This window comes from Vidua chalybeata, chromosome 5 (genome assembly GCF_026979565.1).
Source record: "Vidua chalybeata isolate OUT-0048 chromosome 5, bVidCha1 merged haplotype, whole genome shotgun sequence".
In the NCBI taxonomy this organism is placed as follows: Eukaryota; Metazoa; Chordata; class Aves; order Passeriformes; family Viduidae; genus Vidua; species Vidua chalybeata.
Window position 1 is genome coordinate 29,703,443 of NC_071534.1, and position 25,017 is coordinate 29,728,459.

The following is a 25,017-nucleotide window of genomic DNA, read 5'->3' on the forward strand; positions in this document are numbered from 1 at the left end:
AAAGAGGGCAAGGAACAATCCATCTGTTTGTGTTTTATGGAAGTTATGAATAAGAAAACACTTGCTGGAAAAAATCAACAGACCATTCTGATTTTAGAAATTGCCATCACATTTTCCAAAATCTAAAAAAGCCCAGACAGAGGTAATTTCTACTTTCACTCTTTCTAATAGCCTAAGAGACCAGTAGCATAAATTAAGAGACAATAAAAAGCCAGGACAGGTAACTAATAAAACAACTAACATGTTCTGAGCAACACAGTTTTATAAGAGAGGATATCTGTGTAAAAAGGGAAGGGAACCCTTGGGTGTACAATCTTATAATTACTATAAAATGAAAAACCAATGTATACCTACAGCTTTGCATGATGAACAGTCCTTACTATCAGAGTAAGAGATTGCGAAAAAAAATCCCAAGATCAATTTCTGTTCTTGCTTGTTCATTCCTGAGGATCCCTAGTGTTTCTGGACAAGACAGATCCAGACTCCACAGGACCCAGGGAACACCTGTGCTTCCGGACTCACCCTTGGGATCATCTACAGTCTAACACAAGCAGAGGCCAAGAAGCTCCAGTCCAGCACTACCTCTCAGTGGTGTAATGTGCAGCTAAAGTGATGCTGGTTGATTCTTGTGTGGTTTTCCTTAATGAAAAGCACTCCCCTGTTTTGCTCGAGTTGTGATCTTCAGACATGAAATATGTTCTTGAACATGAAACTATGAGCTGGGTGCTCAAAAATAGTGAATAGGAGTTATTAAACTGCTTCAACTTCATCCTTGCATCCATGCATCTTTATAGCTCATGGGTAGGTAAATGCACCTCCAGGGAAAGCAGGAGGAAAGGCAAGATGTTTGGACACAGCAGTTAAATATTCAGGATCATGCTATCTCAAGTGCAAAGTGGATGCACACTTTATGTAGTTTATAGTTTCTCACTCAGAAAGGAAAAGGGAGGTTGAAGAAAAGATTTGAGCATCCAAATACATCCTTTTCTTTTACAAAGATTGTAGAAGGCCTCTCCAGGAAGTCTTACAGCTATTTCTACATAAAAACACATTGTCTCACCACAGCAAAGTTTCCATGCCTGTTTTTAAGTCTAGACAGCACAGCCAGTATCTCCAGACTCCTGTAAGAAGGACTGACAACAATCTGCACCAGCAGAAAAGCCTCTCCAAAGCTTTCTAGATATAGAGTTAGTAGAAAAAGAGGAAAAACCCCCACCAAACAAACAAAACCAACCCATAAGTAATTACCAAAAGAACATCCATGGATTGTCACATCCTGACCTAAATTGGTCAGCGTTTGAAAGATAAACAGCCATGGAGACAGCTACAGCAGGAAAGAAATTTAAATAATCTGTATAAAGGCTTAAGGTAATCAAAAAAATCACACCTTTTTTCGCTGCCTTTTTTGCTGAAAGAACATGAGAATAAAACAGGTTTCTGACAAAAAGTTTCCAACAAGGCTCCAGTACGTGGTAGAGTATTACTAAAAAGGCTACTGAGCTTCCATTTGCAGAGTGGTGCCATTTGCAATATTCCTTCAAACATTTATTTCAAAGCAAATTCATTGATTTGCATGGAATTGCTAAAGAAATTAATACAACTGAGAGCAGGTCTGTTTGCACTTAATGGGTGGTTCCTTCCCAACTTACACAGCTTGAAAGGAAACCCTTCTGCAGAAATAAAAGGGAATTAAGGATGAAACATGATTTTATGGGTAATGAATGTGAGTAAAAACACTGACTGAGATGTATAACCGGGATTAAAGGCTTGGGCAGAGCAAGAACTAAGCAGAAGGACCACATCTGCATGTCCCATGTTGCCAGTATGCCAAGATTGTGCCTGGAATCAAACTGTATCCAGAGCCATTTAAGAAGAGAGTCTGCAATGCAGTCTTTCAGGGACAAAAAAGGAAAACATAATTCCAAGTGTCTGGGCATACAGTCTTTTCTCTAGTGCTGAGGAGGGACTGCAGCCAGCTACAGCATGACTTGGAGTGCACTGCATTGCAGGAAAGACTTCCAGAGGGTGTCAGTAAAGTCTGCTGGCAGTGATGGAGAGAAGATCAAGAGAACCAAGCATATGACTTCTTGGTTCAGAGATAACAATGACAGTCTACACCTCTCCAGAGTGTATGAACCTCAAAGAAGAAAAAAGTTGTGAAGAACAGCACACTACTGCAGGGCATCCGTGGGAGTGACTGAGCAAAATGATGATTAGAAAAACTCAAAGCTGGGAAAAGGCCTCCCAGAGAAAACACAAAATAATTGTTTCCAACAAGACAGCTCATCCATTTTGGTGCTGTGAGCCAGCTGGCTGGCAACACCAGCTACATATTAAAACAGAATTTGCCATCAATCAGTCTTCTGGACCCTCAGCCCATACCACTGTCCCACCTCTCTTCCACTCACACAGGAAAACTAAACTGGTACGTTTCAGCACCTTCCTGGCATGCTCATTTTTCAACGCAGTTTTAAACCATGGTCGCAAAGGCAGTGGGAGATACAGAATAGTCCTAGGGTTGTCAGAGAGGCATTGTGGTCTGGGTTCAAAAAAGCATATTCTAAGCTGACAAACACAGGCAGAGGATGGCCTCCTCTGGACTTCCTTTGGGTACTTCTACCATTGTGGGACCAGAACCATCTCAATCGCCCTTTCAGTGAAGTGCTAAGAAGATTAACAATCAGCTGTACCACAGATGAGCCACCATAATCCCTGTGCCCAGGCAAACACTGCTTGAACTCCCTCAGGATGTTCAGAGCAAAGGGAATTGAGGTTTAGAACCAAATTTGAAAGTTCCAAATAAGCAAAGGAGCAGCAACACCAATGCAGTAGCCACAAGTCATGAGGATGCAGCTCTGTTCAAAAAGGTTCCTTCTTAGCTGATCATCTTAATGGTCCCTGCAATGCATTCCTGTAGGTGGGCTGATGTGTGAATACAGAACCTTGAAAGAGTAATGAGAGTCTCCATAAATTATTTCCAACTTAAAAAGCTAATAATAGCCACTGGAATAATAGCCTTTGCTGCTTATCTCACCTCCATCCTGAAACTTGCTCAGCCTTTCGAAGTATGACGATATGGGAACTTGAACAATATCTAGAATTGCCAGCAGCGTCCGGGTCAGTCTGAGAAGCTCACTAAAACTATAAAAGCCAAAGTATATGAGGTTTCGAGCCAGATGTACCACCTATGAGAAAAAGAAATTAAAAATTAAGGAAATACTGACAGCCTTTGTGGTTTTCAATTGCATTTCACACAGCAGCTTCCACAGAGATTCAGATCTTGAGTACACTTAAACTAGCACGAGTCTTGTCACTGATTTTTGGACTAAGGCCAGTGACATTAAATGTTTGTCAGGATTAGACAAAGCAATTTGTCAGTCAGGTTATAGCAGACAGCAAAACCAACGTGAGGTTTAGGAAGGCTTGAGAGGATAAAATTGCATCTGTGAAAATATGTAAGATCAAGAAGAAAGACTGTGGGAAATTATTAAAAGAGGCAGCAGCTATGGAGAAGATGGAAGTCAGCAGAAGAGTAAGATGACTGTGATAAGTTTGCACAGGGATGATTTCAGGTAACCAGAGGCAAAAATAACAAAGACAAGTAGGCTGGAGGAAGAACTATAAAAGCTGTAAGCATTTCCCCTTTGTTCTTTGCTAGAAAATCTAGGCCTATCTGAAGTTTCTGTCAGGAATTTCAAACAATGTTTAAACCACAGGATTAGGTTATTCAGAGTGTTTCATTGAGTGTAATACCCTATACAGAAAACAGCACTTACTTATACTGATGAATCCTTACAAGTTATTTTACTAATGTAGAAAGAGCAGGAATATTCACCATTCACTCCCCAGAAATCTCCTCTCCCTCCATGGAAATGCAACCACCCCAGGAGAAGGAAGGAAAGGTTGGAAAAATACAGCAGACAAGAACATTATTTTCTGCAGTACCAATCAGCACCAAGAACAATGGAATTATGAACCGGTGTTTCTTTAGGCTATTTTACACCAACATTTATTCTGCAACTGGCTTTATTTTGAAAAAAGCAATGTCATCTTATCTGAAATGAGTAATACTGTAAGTAGGACGCAGATAGCTGAGAAGTACCTCAAATGTAAGTTTATTTTTCTCTTTGTCTCCAAACGGAAAGGGCTGATTCACAACTTCTTTCAAGTACTCTTCTACAAATTCCATTGTTAGTGCAAACTTTGTCTTCATTTCATTCCTTGAAGAGTCAGTGAAGGAATCATACCTACAATACAAGGCACAGAAAGAAGGAATTAAACACCTCAATATTAGGATCAGCTGTCACTAAAGAAAAACCAAACCGATCACGATCCTCTGAAATTACTCAGTTCAGTGCTCTGGAAACATGGAAAGTGGATGCTCAAACCTTCCCTTCAACTGTACCAGGAATGGGAAGAATACAGACAAGATAATACCACTCTTGTGGCAGATAGGACTCTAAAATCTTGTTGTGGCAATTCAATGAGGTCATTAGCAGAAACAACACTGCCTGCTGCACTGCTGTGCACTGCTGCTGTGCACTGCTACTCTGTCTCTCCAGCCAGATACCCCCTTGGCTGGGAGCATCCCAGTGCTGCTGCTCTGTCAAATCAGTGGAGCCAGACAGGGTATCCATTGAAATCAATGGTCCTTTCTCTAAAATTAAATTTAACACCTGCTTAAGTACTTTACTAAGCGAAGGCCAAAGCCTCTGTGAGTTGTTTGTGGACAGAGGCTGTGCCTTAATTCTGGGCTCCCAGTTGTGGCTTTCTGTTGAATTCGAGGTATAAAACTGAGTTCCAGCCTAGCAAACCTGTCATGTGAGACACAGTGGGATTACCTGGAGTGCAGCTGGTCTGAGGAAGGGCCTTTCCATCTTCTCCAGCTTGTTCAATAAAAGAACATAGTGAAAAATAAAATTTAAATATTTAATGATTGAAAGCTGCCCATTGAAGTTTCCAAGAGTAACAATAATTAATAGTTCCGTGCTCTGCAACAAAATGCCTTTTCACACATATGTTTTGTGGACACTGGACATCTACAACCATTTTGTTCCGAGACTAACCCTACAAAGAGCTTTTGTGCTTTAATTTGAAATACTTCCAACTCACTCATGAATGGTGATCTTGGTAGGAATTTCAGTCCACAATCTGGCATACTTGACAGGCACCACAGACTCCTGGGGATCTCTGTCCACGTGCATGTGCAGCATCAGACGGCAAAAGGAAGCCCGCAGGTCGTAGGGGAGGCTTTCATCAGACATACACCTGAGGATCAAGTCTACTGACAGCTGGGCAGAAATCTGGTTGATGGCGAGATACTGGCGGTCCAGGCACATTCTTGCAAAGAGGTTCAGTTGGTACCTTAAAAAAAAAAAAAAAAAAGAGGTAATAATGTGGTATTCAAGGAAATTGGTTGGAAATGAAAGAACACACCTCAGAATCTCATGTTACAAGCTGGTTGTGAGCCTTTCTGATATAAATCCTAAAAAATAACAAGAGTGATTTTGTTAAGCAAGGGAGCAACTCGACATTAAAACTATTTGTTCAATTGTTGTTTCAATTTTGTAAAACATTATTCCATGATCACATTTCTTCTCTAATCCTCAAGACACTCAGGACACTTGGTTCTCAGACCGTGCCTTGCTTCCAGGGCAGCACAACCTAAAATTAAAGCTCAATAAATAAAAGGTTAGAGGTAAAATAAAAGACACACAGAGAGATGTGATGAGCAAAGGAAAGTCAAAATTTGCCTGGAATAGGCAGCAGTGACTGAGAAAAACATGAAATGAACTCTTAGTCTCAGTTTCTGGCATGAAACTGATTTGTTGGCTTTTTCTTTCACGATTCTGGTTTCCTTTTTTGATATTGGCAAATGAACTGGATAAGAACAGCACTGGGGGTCTTCAGAGAGTTTACATTTTCTTCCCTTTGAATAAGCAGTTTTACCTGTAGTAGGTAAGAACTTCTAAATCAGCTTTGGTGCCCTCCTTTGCCTCCTGAGCCAGGTGCCTGATGGCTTTGCCGTGAGGCTCCTTGTTGCTGTCGATCCAGTAAAGCCACACTTCCTCTTCATCAATGTCATCCGAGATGACTGGGCATTCCAAGGGATTGTCCATTTGGGTTGAAACCAGCCTGCAAACACAAACCATTCACAATGAAGCCACGAGCAAAGTGCCGGGAATTTAAGAGAGCAGACAACAAAAAGGTGGCACATTCTGATTACAGATACTCACTTGGTCTGGATGAGAATGTCAGCATTCCCTGGGCTCAGCATAAACTTGCAGATGAGTTCCTGAGTTACTGGTATTGCTGTGGTGTTAGATACACACAGGTCTGACAGATAATCCAAGAATCTGCAGTCAAAAAACCAGAGATGTAGCAGAACATGAGACTTAAACTATTAGTGGGGAATGGCAGTAGAAATCTCTTGCACTCAGCACTAGAGGATGAGTAGGCTAGAGGGACTCTGTATCGTGATATTTATCAACATGTGATCTTTGTCAGTTCATACTCTTGCAACTCACAATACCTTCCACTAGATCAGGTTACTCCAAGCCCCATCCAACCTGGCCTTGAACACTGCCAGGGAATGCTGGGCTACCAGAGAAGAGTGCAGATCTGTCAGGACCTGCAGCTAGGACTCTGCATTCTAAGAGGTCATTCCATGCAAAGCAAAAAGAACAAAGCTTTGCAGAGAAATGAGCTTCCTATGAATTTGTCTCTCAAATTTAGGTCTTCTGATGTTTAACAAGGTTCAGGCTGAGACTTTCCTCACAGCTGGGACATTCATTAGGTATGTGGTTTTGTCTCTTTTCAGGGATTCCTGTGTGTGCAGTAACAGTAATCCATTTTGCAGCCTTTGGCACACTGCAATATAAAAAGGGCCTCTTCCTTCTATGTAGTTTCCCCTTTCCATGATATTCATAGGAATTAAGTATCTCTGAGCCCACCACTCCTGTAGCAAATGTAGCTAAAACTGAGCAAGGTGCTCAACAGCTGGTGGGGGAGCAGATGTGAGCAGGCATACACACACACAAACACATATCATATATTCTACTTCCTTAGAAATCCAGGTACAAACTCTGACCATCTGTTATCAGCCATCCAAGGAGCCAACAGTTTGAACCTCTAGCACAGACCACAGTCCCCACTGAAGTCTGGAAACTGTAGTGGGTGAGTACAGACAGCATTTTTAGGGTAGACTTAGGAAAAAATCCACCCATAACTAAAATGAAGCTTTGTGGCAACTGGTAATTAAAATTGCATAGCAATCACAAAGATAAATTAAGCAAATAGCACATAATTACATGGAATTCTGGTTGGAGCCAAAACTCAGGAAGGTTTTTCATTTTGTAGCTCCTGTGTTTTAGAGCAGAATGGCACAATTCTCACTCACCCCAACAGTGCTACAAAAATCTACAAGACTCTCCATGAAAATCAGTATCAAGATCAAGTCCTTACTGTTCAGATTACATCATTCTGGCAAGGGGCAATTTTGAAACATTCATTGCTCCTGAACTCCTCAAAGAAGTAGATACACAACAGCAGTTGCATTATGCGGTTATGGCAAGAATTCCATTACCTCCTCCACCACAAGAAAATGCAATGTGCAATTTTCAATAAATACAGACCCTGAAGAGAAAATCCTGTGATTTTCTCTTCATATTGACCAAGCCCAACCCAGCTGAGAATGGGAGAAGCAATGAGATTACAGAGTGAGGTCAAACAGGCATATAGAAAATAAATGAGGCAGTGAAGCACCAAGGCCTTGAGCAATATCCTTAAAGGCTACCCGGAAAATGGTATTCACAATTACAGAGGACAATATTTGGCCTTCAGTATGTTCATTTCTTATACTTGTATTACTTTGCTCATTTTACAACTGAAAATCCAATAATAAAGAGATAAGAGATTTTTTCCATTTAAAAATAAAGAAATTAAATTCTTTCATATTCTGACCTGAAACTTATTAAAAAAAAAAAAAAATCAACTGAGGAAAGTTCAAGGCCAGAAATTTTAATTTGGAACAAAATCCAGTCTAGGACAGAAGTATATGGGATCTTCATTGTCCTAGGCCCTTTTCAGGTCTGACCTGGAATCAGAACCTGCAGAAAAACTGATATTAATAAAAGCTTAGAAAAATTGACATGTGTGTATAATTTACACCAGATTATTAGTAGGGGAACCATCACAAGTGGCAGTTTTGCACAAGAGCTGCAAAGCTGGGAGAAATTAAACTTTCTCTTAATTTCTCTTGGCCCCAGTCAGAACTGAGACCAAATTTTCAAGGTTGTCCTGTAAAGTATAAGCCCTCTTTTCAGTAAACTCTAGTTTTAAAATGTGGATATGGTTTAATTCCAAGAATTACAGGTAGTTCTAATATATTCTGTACAGCTGGGGTTTTTGTTTGCCAGGTCAAAACAGGGAGAAAGAGACACCAAAGTAATGAATAGCATGCAATTGACAGCTACTGCAAAAATGCTACATGGACCACTTCAAACCTTGGCTCTCGATTTCTCCTGAGTAAATTCACAAACGTCTCTATTTCTTTAGCCGTGATGTGTTTCTCTAGCAGTTTTCTGTTGTTGTGCAACAAAGCTGTGATGGTGTCTTCTGCCAGAATATCATAACCAATCTGGGACTGCATGATGCAGAAGTTCTTAGCAATATATTCCTGAAAAAAGGAAAAATTCCCATGATGACCTGCTGAGCAGTAATGCTTTCTCTTGTAGAACCAGAGGCATCCAGCTTAGTTCGCAATCAAAATAATGCTCAAAACTTTCCTCTGAACTGGCCTGAATAAAAGAACTTCTGAATACCTCAAATATGTACCCTGAGAAATAGATTCCATATTAGGCATGACTAACTCTTCTTATTCTTTCATAAACCAAATGAATGGCTCAATGAAAATATATATAAAATCCAAGAAATGGCAACCTCTCTTTTTTTTTTTTTTTAAAAAAAAAAGGAAAAACTGAAAGGTTTCTGTAGTGTTTAAGAAGCTCTTTTCCTGAGTCTTCCCTCCTCCTTTTCTCTCCCTTCAGGACAGAAAGATTTCTGTTAAACACTGGAAAGAAAACAAAGAAGCCACACAGTAGCTCAGGCTTTTATTTCCAATCCCTTTAGTCCATGTTCTGAAATACCTCTTGCTCACAGGGAGTCTCCAGCAGTGGGAAATCAGGTTACCTGATATAACAGCCTCTGCTCTGACTCACTGCCCTCCTTCTACAAATATTTAAGCAAGAGAAACAGACAGCTTTGCAGTTTTCCCACTTTGCAATCCAGGCTCCAAGAACATATTTTTAATAACAGAAAGCTCAAGAATGAAGCAGTGAACCACATTCTTGGACTGAGCCTACAAAAGTACAAAGTGAACTTGTGATATTCATTGTTGAACTTTCAATTCACACACTACTAAGCTACAGACACAAAAAAAAAGGCCTTTCCCCATTACCACAGAATCCCACTTGTAAGTGCAGAGCACCATGTCAAACCCAGAACATGTAATTATAGAAATCAGGAGGAAAATTACCCTCAATACCACTGACCTGGTTCTTCCTATAGTCCTGTTGGGAGTGTCTTAGAACTCTGTAACATAATCTTAACATGTATTTGTAGGGAGCATATCTCTGGTCACCCAGGTCTTCAAGTCTCAGCATCGATCCTTCACCTTTGTCCTTAAAAGGAGCTTTGAGGATGCCAAATATCTGCTCAAAATCAAAATCACTGAGAGTGAAAACCAGACCCAGATTTCTGCTGAACTTAGAGAATGGAAGTTCAGCAGAAATCAAAGACAATGGAAATGTCCTCTGACAGGACCAGCACAACAGCCTTGACTAAACACAAGTGGGGACACAATCTGAGACATCACAGCTTTATTCATTTGGGTTTAGCTTTACATTTCCCACCAACCTGATTGATATTGCTTTTTCTTTACTATCCCCAACTTTAAACAGTTTTAGTTCCATGTCTTAACTTTGGATAATTTAATGATGAAAAAGGAGGACAACACTGGCTTCTGTCCAATCTCATCCTTTCCCCCTTTTCTTAAATTTCTTTCAGTTGACTTCACAAAATGGACATTAATTTTATTTACTTGCAAGTTTGCCCTCATGCAAACAAAGTCAGAGTTCCACAGGGCCACTACGTGGGCTACACTTGCAGGATTGGGACCACGTTCCATGTTTGTCTCAAATTTTGTGAACAATTTACTCCCAAACATGATCTTAAATCTTATCAGAATCACATGAAATTGAGAGCCCTCTACAGCCCCTTGTGCTTGACTCTGATTTAGGGACCAAGGGATGAGCTTTGACCAAGTAGTGTCATTTCTACCCAATCCAATGAGAAACCCAATGTGGCATAAGCCAACTTACCCAAAAATAACTTTTTCTCACATCACTCTCTCCTACAATCTGTTTGCAAATACAGACTGTACAATAATAAGTTATTAACACAGTAGGACATACCTGAGCCAATATATTTTGCTCCCTCATTAATTTCTGTCGTTCCCGGTTTGGCTTGGTAATGATCACATCCAAAACTTCTTGCCCGTTATTGGGCACATCAGCAACAAAGAAAATGAGATCTTCCAGTAGCTTGGTTACAAACCTAGAATGAATAGACAAACCATTATTATAAACAGTCACTCAACACTTGCTAGGATTCATTAAGAACAAAAATCACATTTATGCTAAGCTTTACCTGACACAATGGAATTTTTACCACTGCAAAGTTAAGTTTGACATGTACTTAAGTATTCCAAGCCTTGGTTCACCAGAAGCTTAAATCAATCACAGGGCTGTTTATCAAGGCATTAAACACAAACTAGAGGGAAAACAAGAGAAAAATACAGGCTGCTGGATTGATACACAGTTTTCAGAGACCCAAAATCTATACCTGGTGGCCTCAAGGCCCAGGAGCAGTAAAAAGAAACTTACACAGCCTAGCAAGGATTTTTATGCTTTATCATGGATCTATGAAACAAGATGATGGACTGACCAGAGGAATAAAAACATTCTGCCACTAGGTAACTTCCCTACTGACCCATGAAACTGTTTCATATATATATATTCATATATAACTGTTTTCCTATATATACTGACCCTAGAAACTGTATTTGTTTCACTCTTTGCTAAACAAAAGATTTTTCAGAAGCAGGTGCTAAAAACAACAGAGGCAGTAGTAATTCCTTCTCTCCCACCTTCAGAAAATGCAAAAAGACAGAATATAAATGGGAAAAAAAAACCAGTGTCATCGCTGCCTACTTGTTACTAATACCTTGCCAGACATGCAGTGGGAAACACAGATGTCCACAGATTTCAAAGAATACCCCTAAATAGCACCAGCAATCTTTTACATGAGAAACTCAGCACCTTCTCAATTTGGTCAATGTCTAGTCTATAACTAACAAATCTGCCAGCTATGAAAGAGGTAGGAAGAACCCCAAGAGATTTTCAGTTACCTGTGGGAACCAGAAATTAAGTTCCCATTATCTACAAGTGAGCTGGGCTGCTCACCTAAACCCTCTGAGTGAGCTTTAGCTCTAAAAGCTTCAGGCCCCTTGTAGAAAACAGCAAAGTGTGTGTCACCCCCACAAAATAAAGTAGAAAAGAAAGCTATAGGATGGAGCAATAAGGAATAAACTGTTGGGACTCCTACTTCTCTATGCTAGGAGGTGATAAGACAGGAAAACCCCTGGTTTGGGTTTTTTTTCCAAAGGAAATCACAAGAACTAACAAATAAAGGCACTGTTGGGAAACAGCTTTGAATTGTTTTACGTGTTTGTTGTACCAATCTGACAACATCAATACCTGACAATACTGACAGTGACAAGTTCATACAGGGATGTCCCACCCAGACACTGTCGTATCCCTCTCTGGGTCAACTCAATCATGAAATGGCCCCCACAGCTTTTCAAGGCTGAGTCCCAACACCCAGGCATTAAAAATATACATGTTAGGATATTAAATCATCTGGTCTAATTTCTGCTGGAAACTGACCGCAAAAATTCAGTTCCATCACCAAAAATCAACATTTTCAGAAAAAAAGAAAAGCTGTATATGATGTATTACAGTTATGAATTCACACTGCCAGAGATGCTGTCTTATATTCTGTTTAACCACAGGCAGCTGAAGATAAATAGTGAACTACATTACTGGCTACATATATCTGTACATATATACATATGTCTGGCTACAGTGTACAACAAATGCACAACAAAGTCCCTTGATTCAGGGGAGGGTGTGAGGAGCAGACATTCTAATAGTGCCACAGACAAAATGGGGAGGAATACAAGGGGTAAACAACAAATTGATGTAAAATAGAAAAAGAGAACAGGGGAAAATAGATGTGAGAAAGCAAATGGAGCAGCTTCTCAGTCACACTGAGACCTCCTTCCAAGGCTTTTGCAGATTTGCAGTGTGGTGAGCTTGACACAAGTCCAGAGCCCTGAAGTGCTGCTTTCCTGCACATGAGAATCAGATGCAATGCACCCTCACATTACAGCTCAGAAGCGGATTATCAAAGGAAATCCAGACAAAGACATTTGCCCAGGGAGCTACCCATTAATTTATGTGGCCAGTGAGCTGGGGAAGTGCTGTTTACTCCCCCTTTTACACATAGATCAGCTTGAGGTATGGCAAGGATGCTCCAACAGAGGTGGAATCTAACCCCAGGCTGGCACTCTCAGAACTGAATTGTCCTCTCCCAATTGCCTCTGTCCGTGTGGATATCACCTACCCATGACTGTGTTATCATGAGTAACAAAACACCAATCTAGTAGGGGAAAAAATAAAACTCACTAACCTCCTTTCATTCTGGGTTATTGTTCCGTTCTCCAGCTTTTTAACAGTTGATGCTAAAACCTTGTTGGCATCATTAGCGAAGTCCAAGTCTCTGACCTCAGACAGAGGAACCGATACAATGGCAAAAGCTTCCTTGTCCTCTTTGGTTTGGCATGTCCCAATCTGCAATCATTTTTTGTTTAAAGTGTGTGAGCAATCCTCTTACCTTTATCCTAAGTATTATGCACATTTCATAGGTTAGAAGTGAGACAGCTTCAGGAGTGAGTTTGGGATTTTGTTTACCTTTAACATCACAGGCCTCTCTTCCTCACTGTCTATCGGGATGCTGGTGCTGGTGACCCAAGTGTTGGTGCACAAGTGCCTCAGTCGGACGTAGGAGTTCCTAAAGGGGACAGAGCCAACAGCAGATGAGATGGATCAGTCCTGAGCCCACGTGGGCAAGTGGGATGCTCTGCAACACCTGCCTGTGGTATGAGGTTGGAGAGCAGGAGCCACACCAGCCACTGCAATAAAAAAGGGGAGGTGGACCTAAAAGACACTGCAGTACCCCTTTCCCTTGACTCCTTCTCACCCAGAGCAGAGTTGCAACAAGAACAGCCAGCATCTTGGGATTGTGCAGAATGCTGAGTTTAAGTATTTACATAAATCTAGGAGTAAAATATTCTTTAAAGGGAAAAAAAAAACCTAAAAGGAAGATGGTATAAAATCCCATCTGAACAGAAATACATTTCATGAATAAACCCAATTCTTTTATTATTTCTTTCCTGCAGAATAACAAATCCTTTTAAGCTGTCACAGCACAAAAGCCAGAAAGTAAAGCTGACCATGGTTTCACAGCTTCATCATTATGATCTGCAAACCCTTGTTCCAGAGCAAGCATTTACAGTACCAGTTATCAACTGAAAATCAAGTGAACAAAGAGCAGATATGAGATCCTTCTAAATTCTTTCCATATGATAATCTGTGTGGTATTATCAAAAAGCAGAGCTGAGAAATCAATTACAATTTTAACTCTGAATTTTACTTTTGAAATATAGTCACTGTGGTCTCCATTCACGGTCTCCCGTTCACACTGATGGGCTTTTGAGTATTCAAGTAAGCAAATTATCTGGCAGAACTTAGCATAGCAAACACACTTCAAAGTCACATTCATCAGCATTTGTGGGTACCCAGCTTTAAAATCCACACTCATAACAACCAGCCCCAAGTCTCTGCAATCCCATTCAGTCACAACCAACACCGTATGACTTATCTAACCAATCTCAGCCATGCTACACAGCTAAACTTTCAAATATTGACAATTAAAACCCAGAAGCCACTTGCTGAATACATTTGAATAACAAATGTGCTCAGTGGCATCATGAGCTGTCAGGGAAACAGAAGCCCAGTTCACCTTGCACATTATTTTGTTGGGAACAATTTAGTTAAATCTATTAAAAGTACATTTTTTTTCAAACAGTGCACAGAGCTCAATTCTATCCTCACACAGATCTGTGCAATATTTAGACCATTATTTTTTCTCTTCACAGACTCTAAGTGTCACTTGTTTTACCCTTATAATTATTTTACCCAGTCACAGCAGCAGTATCATGTTTTATACATCCCTTATTTATCCATGAACATTCCTCAAATTTTAAGAGAAGGATAATACTTGCTCATGTTTGCTTTTTTAATGCTTTACTCACCAGCATAATGCCAGGAAGAAACCCTGTCAATGCAGCACTATTTTCTGCCTTTTTTTCATTTCTTTTTTTTTTTATTTTTAATTTTTTTTTTATTTTACCTTGGAACCAGGCAATCAGCTCTCTGAAGGGTGGTTGCATCCAGTTCAAAGAGAGATGCGATGTCATTTCCATGTGGCACAGAGACCAAAGTATACATAATCTTCTCCCCTGCCTGGCGTTTCTTCTTTGAAGAAGGAAGGTCGCCGTCTCTCTGCTGATTAGGCACAAGGGTTATTTGCTTGCATCAGAGCCCATTAGAAATTCTTCAATTACCTTGCAGACAAGTAATACATCTGATCTTTTTTTTTTTTTTTACCTTCTAACAAGAATCTCCACAATTGGCTTTGGAGTAACAAAAAGGATGCACTTTGCTCCATGAGATCTCAGGCAGTCATTAGAACAACAGCAGGGCACAAGCTAGAGAGGCATTGCAGCACTGGATATGCTTTATTTGACACCTACAACTTCAAAAAATCTGCAGTAGTTGCAGACCCCTCACTCCCACTTCATGCAACTACACAGTGCTGGTCTGAAAAGGGCCACGTTTGAAACAAGAGAATTAATGAATATTAGGCTTTTTTTTTTAAGACAAGTAGGGGATTTTTAAAGTAAGCAATTTGCTTCAATCCATTGTTGTTTTATGTAAATTTGATGGCTTTTTCCTCTCAGGTTGTAGAATCAGAGCAGCACGATTTCAGAGAATCACAGAATCATTTAGGTTGGAAAAGACCTCCAAGATCATCGAGTCCAACCTTTGACCACCTTGTCAACTAAACTCGAGCCACGTCCAGTTGTTTCCTGAACACCTCCAGGGATGGGGACTCCATCACCTCCCTGGGCAGCCCCTATCCCCCTTGTCAGACCTTTCCAAGAAGAAATTATTCCTAATGCCCAACCTGAACCTCCACTGGAGCAGCTTTTGGCCATTTCCTCTTGTCCTGTGGACACTCTCCAAACAGCAAGAGCCAGATCATCTGTTCCATCAGGACCAGCTTGTCATGGCCAGAGGGGCAGGCAAAGCCCCAGCTTGATTGCAATTACAAATCTCAGCACAGGCTGATAACGCCAAGGCTGGGTCCAACAGAGGTCTGATTTTACCCTCTGCGAGGGCAGGAGTTGTTCCCTTTGAGGGACAGAGTTACTCAACCAAGGCATGCGACCTAAGGTGGGATCTTCCTCCCACCACCTGCAGAGAGTTCACAGGAATTTTGTGACCCCGCAGCACCATCCTCATGTCTTTAGTCACCTCCATAGCTTTGCCTACAGACTCCAAATGCCACCTTCCCTGAGAACATTTCTTGGCTTGATGGAGTCATTCGGAGTCTGTGCCCATATCCACACAGCAACCAACAGAATTACTGGTGTGAGTAAAAGCTGCTCCTCTGGGGTGCTGAGTTACACATCTTACAAAAGACTGGTAACCAATTAAGAGACTGGCAGCCCAGGGCCATTCATGAACATAAAATACACCACAGAGGGAGAGGAGAAGAGGAATGAGGAAAGCCAAAAGAGAAAAAAATCTGACCCCAGAAGCATGAAATGCTATTATAATGATTTACAATACACCACTAAGGAAGAGCTGTACAATGTAAAAGGCCAGGCTGTACTTGGTTTGTATTAGTACCTCGATTAAAACCAAACTGTAAGGGATAATCAAGGGCAAAGCTTTGATTATCCATATTGCCAACTGAAAGTAAACAAGAAAATCAAGCATGAGTGAAATTATGGAAGAAAGGATTAGTCAACTCATTTCAAGGCACTTTTTGAATCCTTCCAAAACATCCATTTTTTCATTATCAAGCTTACAAAATGCCAGCTTTCCATGCCATGACTTCTATGAAGGATGGAGAGAGCAGAAAAAAAATACAGAAAGAAATTTTTGTTAGGCTCCTCTAGTCATTAGAGTACTGCCACAAGTGTTTGAGAAGAAGGCTAGCTAAGACAAAAAGCAACCATCTCCTCTGACTTGCACAGGAGTATACTCATCTTGCAGTCCCCACACCCTCTTTGTATCTCATACTCAAAAATATTACAGAAAAATGCACAAAAAAATTAACCTATAAGCAAGGATTGAGAAAATAGCAAATTGCTTTTGTGATTTCCATACACATTTTGTTTTACATACTCGTGATGAGACACAAACTGAAAAGGCATAGAAACAATAAAAAATCCTTCTGAGAGCTTTACAGGTGTGAGTCAGAGTCTAATATTAAATGAAAAACTACTTCCTACACTTCATAACAAAACAGAAAACTGGAAATCCAGTTTAAAATTCAAGAGGTCTGTAAAGGAGTGAGTAGTACAGGATAGTTTAGAACAGCATCCAAACTTTTTGATATTTTCCACAACTTACATTGAAATCTAATTAAGGTTTCCCAGAAACTACCCATTTCAATATAATTTCCAAACTGAAATGACTGGTATACAAAAAGGCAGGACACTTCATAATTGTATGGTTTTCTTCTTATCCTGGGGCTCTGAGTAAAATGCAGACCAAAATATGAAACCTTACTGGGAGGGAACATGGACAGGAAACCTGACCCAGATGGGCAAAGGGATATTCCCCACCACAGAACACCATGACCCCTATATAAAGTGGTCATGAGCTGGCAGAAGGCAGAGTCAAAGGCAGGTCTCCTGTGCTTTAGCAGTTCACACCAACCATTAGCTCTGTGGAGAAATTCACCCAGCAGTCTGGGGCTAACCCTGCTCATTCCCTGGTGACCCCCACAGTTGTATAGATCCAGTTGAGTAACGAGCTCACCAACCCTAAATCCCACCAACCAGGCTTAGCAGCTGGCACACATAGGAGCAAGATCTGGTTTTTAAGCCTAAAAAGAAATTCCACTTCAACAGAGGGCAAGACACTGCCTGCAACGCAGCTAACTGCAATTAGCCAAGCTTAGCTAAGCAAAATCAGACCTGCACAAGAGCTGTACAGCAGCTCCAGGCTGAACTGCCCCACAAACCTCGGAACTCTCCTTACAGCATTATTTCAGAATCTGAATCTCACAACTCAACCTGGGTTATGGGAATTAAGCACTACTTGTGGAAGAAAAAAATCTAACAAGAAGTGACCCCCAACCTGACAGCTCTGGAAACAAGTTTTACACAAGGGGAATGTGAGAGACATCAGTGCTATCATTACATAGGAACAAACATGTATTTGTATTTGTGTCTCATTTTATGTCCCAGTGCACGTGTGGGAGAGAGAGAATGCACAGACACTTGCATACAGAAAGCTTCTCACAATAAATTAAATTTAGTAAGCAGCCATCAGAATCTGCACTTAACCCAGCCATTATTGAATCAGCAGATGAGTCCATGTGAGGATGTGGAAACAAGTGAAAGTACTAGGCTAGTTTAAATTAATTAGACAATAGCTCAGGAGAAGCACTGCATTCCTAAGCAGATGAAAACAAGATGACATTTGCTCAGGTAGAAACTGGCATATGAGCAGATGCAGCCAGCAAAACAGGATTCAATTAAGAGAAAAGAAGAAAAGAACTGCAAAGGAACTCAAATGCAGAGAGAAGAAAATTCAACTTAAAGACTTAAAGCAGTGGAACAGTTTCAGAGATGTTGACGATGTGGTCAGTGACAGCCAAGGAAGTTTTTTATTACGTCTTGAAATACCTTTTCTTTTAGAAACCCAATCTACAATTCCAACTGGTGAAGACACCTCTTGTGGCATAGAGACAGACAAGGATAATGCCCTGCTCCTGAACGAATACATTAAGCTGCACTACAGATTTCAGCAGAAATTAAATTTAATAGCAGACAGAGTTCTGAAAATGCCTGTTAAATCCAGAGCAATGTGGTATCTCAACACGTTAACCCAGTTTAGGAGGCTCTTACAAAACCAGCATTTTCACAGAGCAGTAACGTGAGCAGAACTCCATAGGTTAAATTATTTTTAAAATTCTTTATGAGAAGAAAATGGAGTAAATGAATGGCCAGCCTTGCTCCTGCCTGCTAGGAGCCCTGGCAGACAGCACAGCAGTTAGCCTCCTGTAACACCTTCGCTGTTGACTCATTTGTGAGTCATCGCATTTTTAGCAGAGACATCACGTTGCAATCCTGTTGTTAGGAGCCAGAGACATTCTGTAAGAAACAATGTATGCATTTCCAGAGCTGATTCAGACCCGTGTGCAACAGCAGAATAATAATAATGTGCCGGCATCTGTGTCTCCCCTGCCCCCCCAGCTTCCCCAGTGGTCTGACTGCTGGCTTTATATAAGCTGCCATTTTTAAGCTGATGATTTTTCTTTTCTCTTTTCGTTTCAATGTTTTTCAGATTGTCTATTCTACTTGTTTAAACTGCATCACCCACATAAAATATATATTTCAATACAGATCATTCCTGGAAGGTAAAATAAAATAATTTTTAAAAAAATGAATTTACAGTGTTTATCAAAAAAAAAAAATCTCCTGGGTTGGCAGCAAGAAGGAAAAGTTAGAATTGCAGAATGTTGGGAATTCATAAAGATATATAAGCAAGTCAAAGGAGATACATCAAATTGCACCTGGCAGCCTATGGTAGAAATGCTCAACTTCTTTATAAGATAAGTGCATACCAGTCTCAATCCTAACAAAAATCTCAACAATAAAAGGCAGATTTAAACTGGTTAGAATTAGTCCTCTCATGCAAATGCAGACAAGTGGAGATAAGGTACCCATCCAAAGTCAGCCTTTAACACAAAGGCACTAACAAATGCCAGGTACCCAGCTGTTCCTGACATTTCCCTGATGTTTGTAGCATTCTTCTTGATGCTGTAACATTTCTCCCCTTAGAAGAAGCATAGTAATTTGCAGCATAAAAACCACCAATTTTGGGTTTAGTGGGAGCTGTCACACAGAGCACTGCATATTTTTTATATTATATATTACAATCTCCTAGACTTTAAGAGATGGAGAAGCCCTTTTTTGATAAGACCCTTAAATCTCAAAAAGGTCTTCCCACTTAAAAAAATTCTTCTGGAGCTCAGATGTGGGAATATTAATCAACTCATCGTAAGGCCAAATTTTACCAGAATTAAAAGCAGTGCTTCACAAGATAATTTGGCTGGATTGTCAAGAAGCAGCTCATAAACAAGCAATGAACCTCAGTCCATACATACCTTTAATGCATGGGAACGGAAGTCCTGGTGACTTCCAGTAATATTTATGTTCCCTGGAGCCACAACCCTTTCAGACCCTGGAGTCACTTAAGGCAAGGCAGAAAATATGTGCATAGGCAGAACATCGGTGTCTGTGCCCACTGCTGCATCATGGAAAACCCTTCTCCATTGCTGCTTCCCAAAATTCAGTTGCCTGAGCAACTGGGATCAGACCTTGTAAACCAGGCCATGAACACGCACAAGCAGCCCCAGCACATGCTGGGGAGTTCAGAACTGGCACAGAATGCACATATAGCAGTGCTGCCCTTGAAGCCCAAACAACAGAGAAGGAGCTGCTACCCTTTCATCCAACAGCCCAGTAGAGAAAAGAAAAAGTCCCAGGATGGGTCAGGCTGAAGGGGGCACAGTGGATCAGTTGGTGCCACCTCCCTGCTCCAGCAGGGCCATCCCAAAGCACAGGATTGTGTCCAGACAGTTCTGGAATACCCCCAGTGAGGAGCCTCCACACCCTCTCTTCTGCCTCCTTCCCAGGTGGAACCTCCTGGGATCAGTCCCTGCCAGTTCCTCTGGTGCCATTGCTGGGCCCCCAGAGCACAGCCTGGGCCCTGCTCGGAGCCCTCCCTGCAGACAGGGACACCCAGGGCTGAGGGCCCCTCTCAGCTGGGGCTCCTCTTGAGGCTGGACAGCCCCAGCTCCCTCAGCCTTTCCCTGCCAGAGATGCTCCAGGCCCTAAATCATCTCTGCATCCTCTGCTGGCCCCACTCCAGGAGCTCCCTGTCCCTCCTGTGCTGAGGAGCTCAGGACTGGACACAGCGCTCCAGATGTGCCTCACAGGGCTGGGCAGAGGGGCAGGATCACTCCCTGACCTGCTGGCAATGAGCTTTCAAATGCATCCCAGGACACCGCTGGCCTTTGTGGCCTCAAGGGCACAAGCTACAGGTTCGGCCCTTCAGCCACAAGGATTCATTTATTCTTCTCCCATTTCCCTGCTACTCATTCTTCAAATTTTGCTGGGGTAGGTCCACTTCAACCTCCCCCCTCCAGATTTACTTCATGGGCAGTATTTCAAGATTAATTTCTTCAAAGGATGGAAAAGAAGATGCCTTTGCTGTGAGCCAGTTAGGCAGTGACCAGGCAGAGGAAACCCTAGATGATAACCACAGAGGAAGGAAAGTTATGTCTTATGTGCTACTGGATACAAGACTGACATAGCTGACCCTCAAAGAACTCCAATTATTACAAGATTATTTTATTTTTGAGGGATAATTCAATACACTGCATCATTGTAACATAAAAGAAATTCCTGCACAGGGATGTGAAGTTTCTATATTGGGTTGCTCCAGGGCAAAATGAAAGCTTAAATAGCCATTGCTGAATCATGGCATTTCCAACAAGATTATAAAGGGGTGAAGGACCCAAAAGGATTTTTATCACACTAATAGAGCCTGTGGGCTTCGATTTACATGGAGGTGTCACCAAAAATTACTAGAAGTTCTTCCACAAAACATCTTTCATAAGAAAGTGCTGACTGCACAAATTAAAATTTCCACAGAGATATCAGTTTTGATCATCAATCAGCTTTGATCACTTTTTAATTGGAAGTATTTCTCTAATGTGATTTATCTGGTCTGGTGTTTTAGCTGAAACCAATACCCAGGAGGAATAAGCCAAACTGATAGTGAAGCCACCTTTAACATTCATGCTTAGATTACACTTGTACCTTTGTCATTATCCAGCCCAGGGAATACTTAACTATTTAGATGAACTGAAATGGCTACAGAGGAAAAACTTACACCATAAGTAAGTATGGTATGGTACAACAGGATTGGCTCCTCAGTGACAAGTGCCTAACACCTACTCACTGGAGAATTCTAGAACTGATCTTGATTTCCATTCCAAAGCTCCCAAGGCCTCAAGTTTCATTCCAATACAAAAGAGAAACAACTGGTGGAACTTCTCTACTTTCATAGGAGAGAATTCTCATTTCTCTGGACAGCTTATCTGTTATTGCAATATCACCACTAATGCCAAATATCAGTGAAGATGGAAAACCAATGTTGCCAACTCCTATGAAAGTCTCCATTTTTATTAAAATTGCAGTCCTCAAGGCATGTGCTTATGTAAGACTCCTGGGTTTCATGTCATGAAAAATCAAAAATTTCTTCCCTGTGCAGAGAAAAACTTGAAAATGTATCCTCTTAAAGAACAAAAGCTGGAAGGCAAGCAGAAAGAAATTAAATTGAATTTTTTTAAGAAGATCTCAGCCTTTCCAAGGCAATCTCATGAATTTGATGGAGGAATGATTCTTTCTGGGAATATTTGTTGACTTAGTAACAATAAGATTCCCCCAAGGTTTTAACTCCACTTCCTTCACACACTATAATCTCCGTGTCTGGCCTTGTCTCATTAGTCAGAATTAGCTAAAATGCTCTTGATGCTGTACCAGGCAAAGGCTGTTGCCATTAAGTAACACATCTGAGCTCAGAAGAATTAATACATTTCATATCTGCACTCAGATAACAAACACAACAGCTTTGACTAATGCCACTTTGATGCAGAATTTGAATAAGTTTCTTATCATTTGCCTCAGCATGCGGGAAAACTTTCTGAATTGCAGGTTCTGAGATGCATCCTACCTTACATAGGATATGGAAAACAATCCCAGCAGCTGGAACACATAAGGAAAAGGAAAGCTGTGAAGAGCTTCCATATGTCAGGATGTGCTGGCTTAAGGATACAGCATTCCCCAGTTTATATACAACATATAAATTCCACTTACCAAAGCTTTTCCTTCATTATTACCTTCTGGGTAGTGTGGGTTAAGCTGGAAAAGAAAAGAAGTCAAATACTATCTCGATAGCTTTCAGACATTTCATAACTGGGGGAGAGGGTTTGGTTCAGTTCTGTTATGTTTCCACCCTGCAAAAGGAGAGTGAAGTTTTAGAAGCAGTGTGAGAGTAAAAGACTTACTGCTTCAATTTCTGGCTGACTCACCTCTAGAAAGAGCATCTTGCAATCCAGCTTGTTAACTCAAGAGGAATCTCAAATAACCAAACCCAAAAAGGATGATGAAAAAGGGACAGTTACTATTCTAAATACAGCCAGTTACAGTCACCCACACACATGCACACACTGTCACTTCCAGGATTGACCCTGGGCAGATAGAGCGAGATAAAAAAATAACATTCTCTATGTCTACTGAGATTTTACAGGGGAAGACAGTGAACTCAGAATTAACACATATTTGAAATAGGAGTGACAATGTCACTAGAGAAAATTATTTCATTACACTGTAGTTCTGTTTAACCATATTAATGGGGATAATATTTTCTATATCACATCAGGATTATCAAGGATTAATTAATACTAAAGTACTATGAGAAGCTTGGATGAAAGATGCTATACAATAATAAATTTAAAGTATTACTATTTAAAAGCTGTTTAATATACTTTGGACAAGGGAAATATGTAGCCTATAAAATGAGGGATTATGTAGGCAGACATATTCACAAACAAAAACACACACACCCACTCACTGGCTGCACATGAACCCTTTCAAGATTTGATTTACATGAAGAAGCAATTTTGTGTCAATATTTACCAATATACTCTGACACAGGATATGCCAAAAATGCTGAAGTAAGATTATAAGCTATATAAGACAATTTTGTTCTTAGGCAATTACAGTGTGTATACATCTTACAGATGAGAACTATCATTTTCTTGGCTTGAATTTGGCATTATCAGTGTGAGAGAGTCAGAAGAGAATTGCACAGGGCAAGATACATGAGTCCCAGTGGAACTTTTCAATATCACATTATCATACATCTAACGTCACACAAACTGTTGCAAAGAGATTTTATGCTGAAAAGAGTTTTATGAAAAAAAAAATTCTATCTCTTTAACCTCTCAAAATGCCCACTCATCTGTATAACATGAACCTGAAGAAAGGAGGAAAGCTTTCAAATCTTTGTCAAACAGCTGAAAATACTTTCCCTATGTGTCACAACTTGATGTGCTAACACAGAAATGACCAAGGGTTTATTCTGTCTCCAATTCATTTTTTTGCATTAGCCACTTTGTTACCATTACAAACCTAATTTAGAGACCTTGCTCTCCTCCCTGTGCTGACACCTGTCTCAAATCTTGTATTTTGCTCCTCCCTGACATTGTCAGAGTCTCCCAACTCCAAGTCCCTCTTGCTACTGCTATACAGCAACAGGAATGAGAGATGAGCACCAAAAAACTAGAACTTATACACATATGTAACTGTCTTCACATAGTTTTGGTTCCTTCATAAGCTCCCACAGTTCTTTCAGCATGACATTTGTTCACCTAACACCTTAAAATAATCCTGGCATCCCAATTTTAGCAGCCAAGCTGAGCTCTCTACCTTTGGTCCCCCATCAAGAAGAGACAAAATTAGCAGGCAGTGGCCACAGTCACAGCCATGCATCGTGGCCTTCCAGCAAAGGTGCAGAGGAGGTATAGGAAGGCTGAATTTCTATGCTACCTTCAGATATTGCTGGTTGCAAGCAAGCAAGTAAAAGCCTGGGTTGCCTTGGGTTCGTCACTAGAGCCAGCACAGAGAACTTGGCACTAAGCCTTGATCCTACAGGTTTTCAATGAAGGACTCTAGTTGAATAGAGTCATCTACCCAGTATGAACTGAATTCTGATATCCTTCAGCTGTTTGCTTTCAACATAATGGTAATTAAAATATATATAGATATTTATATAGTTACAGGAGAAATTAGGAGAATCTCCCTCCCTTGACACTTCCCGCCTTCTTGAAAATTGACTGAACAGACTACCCTCAGATTTCCAGAACAGGCCACTTGTGGACTGAGGGTGATGGAGACAGAAGGCTCAGATCAGAAATCAAGTACATCCTTAATGATGCTTTTTCTTGCCCTGCTGTTACAGAAATAATAAAACCAAAAATACATTGTTTAGAGAAAGTTTTGAGATGCTGACATTAAACCATAAACACGATGGAACTCAGTTTTCAGGCTGACATCCATGGCCCCATTTTCAGCTCTGGTCAGCAGTTGCCACTTCCATTTTCATTTCAACTGAGATTGTTGGTGCTGAGGGTTTCTGAAAAACAGACCAGCAGCTATTATCCCATGCTACATTCTCCAGGTAGAAGGAACATAAATCATCTAGTGTTGTGTGTCATATTACACCTGTTCTGAGTCCCTTTCAATATCCTGGCCCAGAATGACCTAAGGACACAGTGACAGTCTCAGCACTCCAAAACCTATTGCTTTTTCTGATTGATGTAAAATCACTTCCACATTCTTCAATAAATTGCCAAAACAAAAGAAGCCTTGAAAAGAACAACATGAATATTTTTATTTTG

At 40.7% G+C, this 25,017-nt stretch overlaps 1 protein-coding gene across 1 annotated transcript in view; it reads right to left on the bottom strand.

Moving 5' to 3' along the window:
* The window catches only part of ITPR2 (inositol 1,4,5-trisphosphate receptor type 2), a 244,006-nt gene that overhangs the window by 164,001 nt on the left and 54,988 nt on the right, over positions 1-25,017 (bottom strand). Inside the window, exons 10-21 of the mRNA XM_053942273.1 lie at positions 22,433-22,477; positions 14,593-14,747; positions 13,092-13,191; positions 12,811-12,971; positions 10,473-10,614; positions 9,552-9,710; positions 8,505-8,677; positions 6,237-6,356; positions 5,950-6,135; positions 5,113-5,364; positions 4,103-4,247; positions 3,035-3,185 (exon numbers count right to left, since the gene is read on the bottom strand). Coding sequence (XP_053798248.1) covers positions 3,035-3,185; positions 4,103-4,247; positions 5,113-5,364; positions 5,950-6,135; positions 6,237-6,356; positions 8,505-8,677; positions 9,552-9,710; positions 10,473-10,614; positions 12,811-12,971; positions 13,092-13,191; positions 14,593-14,747; positions 22,433-22,477 — 1,789 coding nt within the window. The remainder of the gene's footprint in view (positions 1-3,034; positions 3,186-4,102; positions 4,248-5,112; positions 5,365-5,949; positions 6,136-6,236; positions 6,357-8,504; positions 8,678-9,551; positions 9,711-10,472; positions 10,615-12,810; positions 12,972-13,091; positions 13,192-14,592; positions 14,748-22,432; positions 22,478-25,017) is intronic.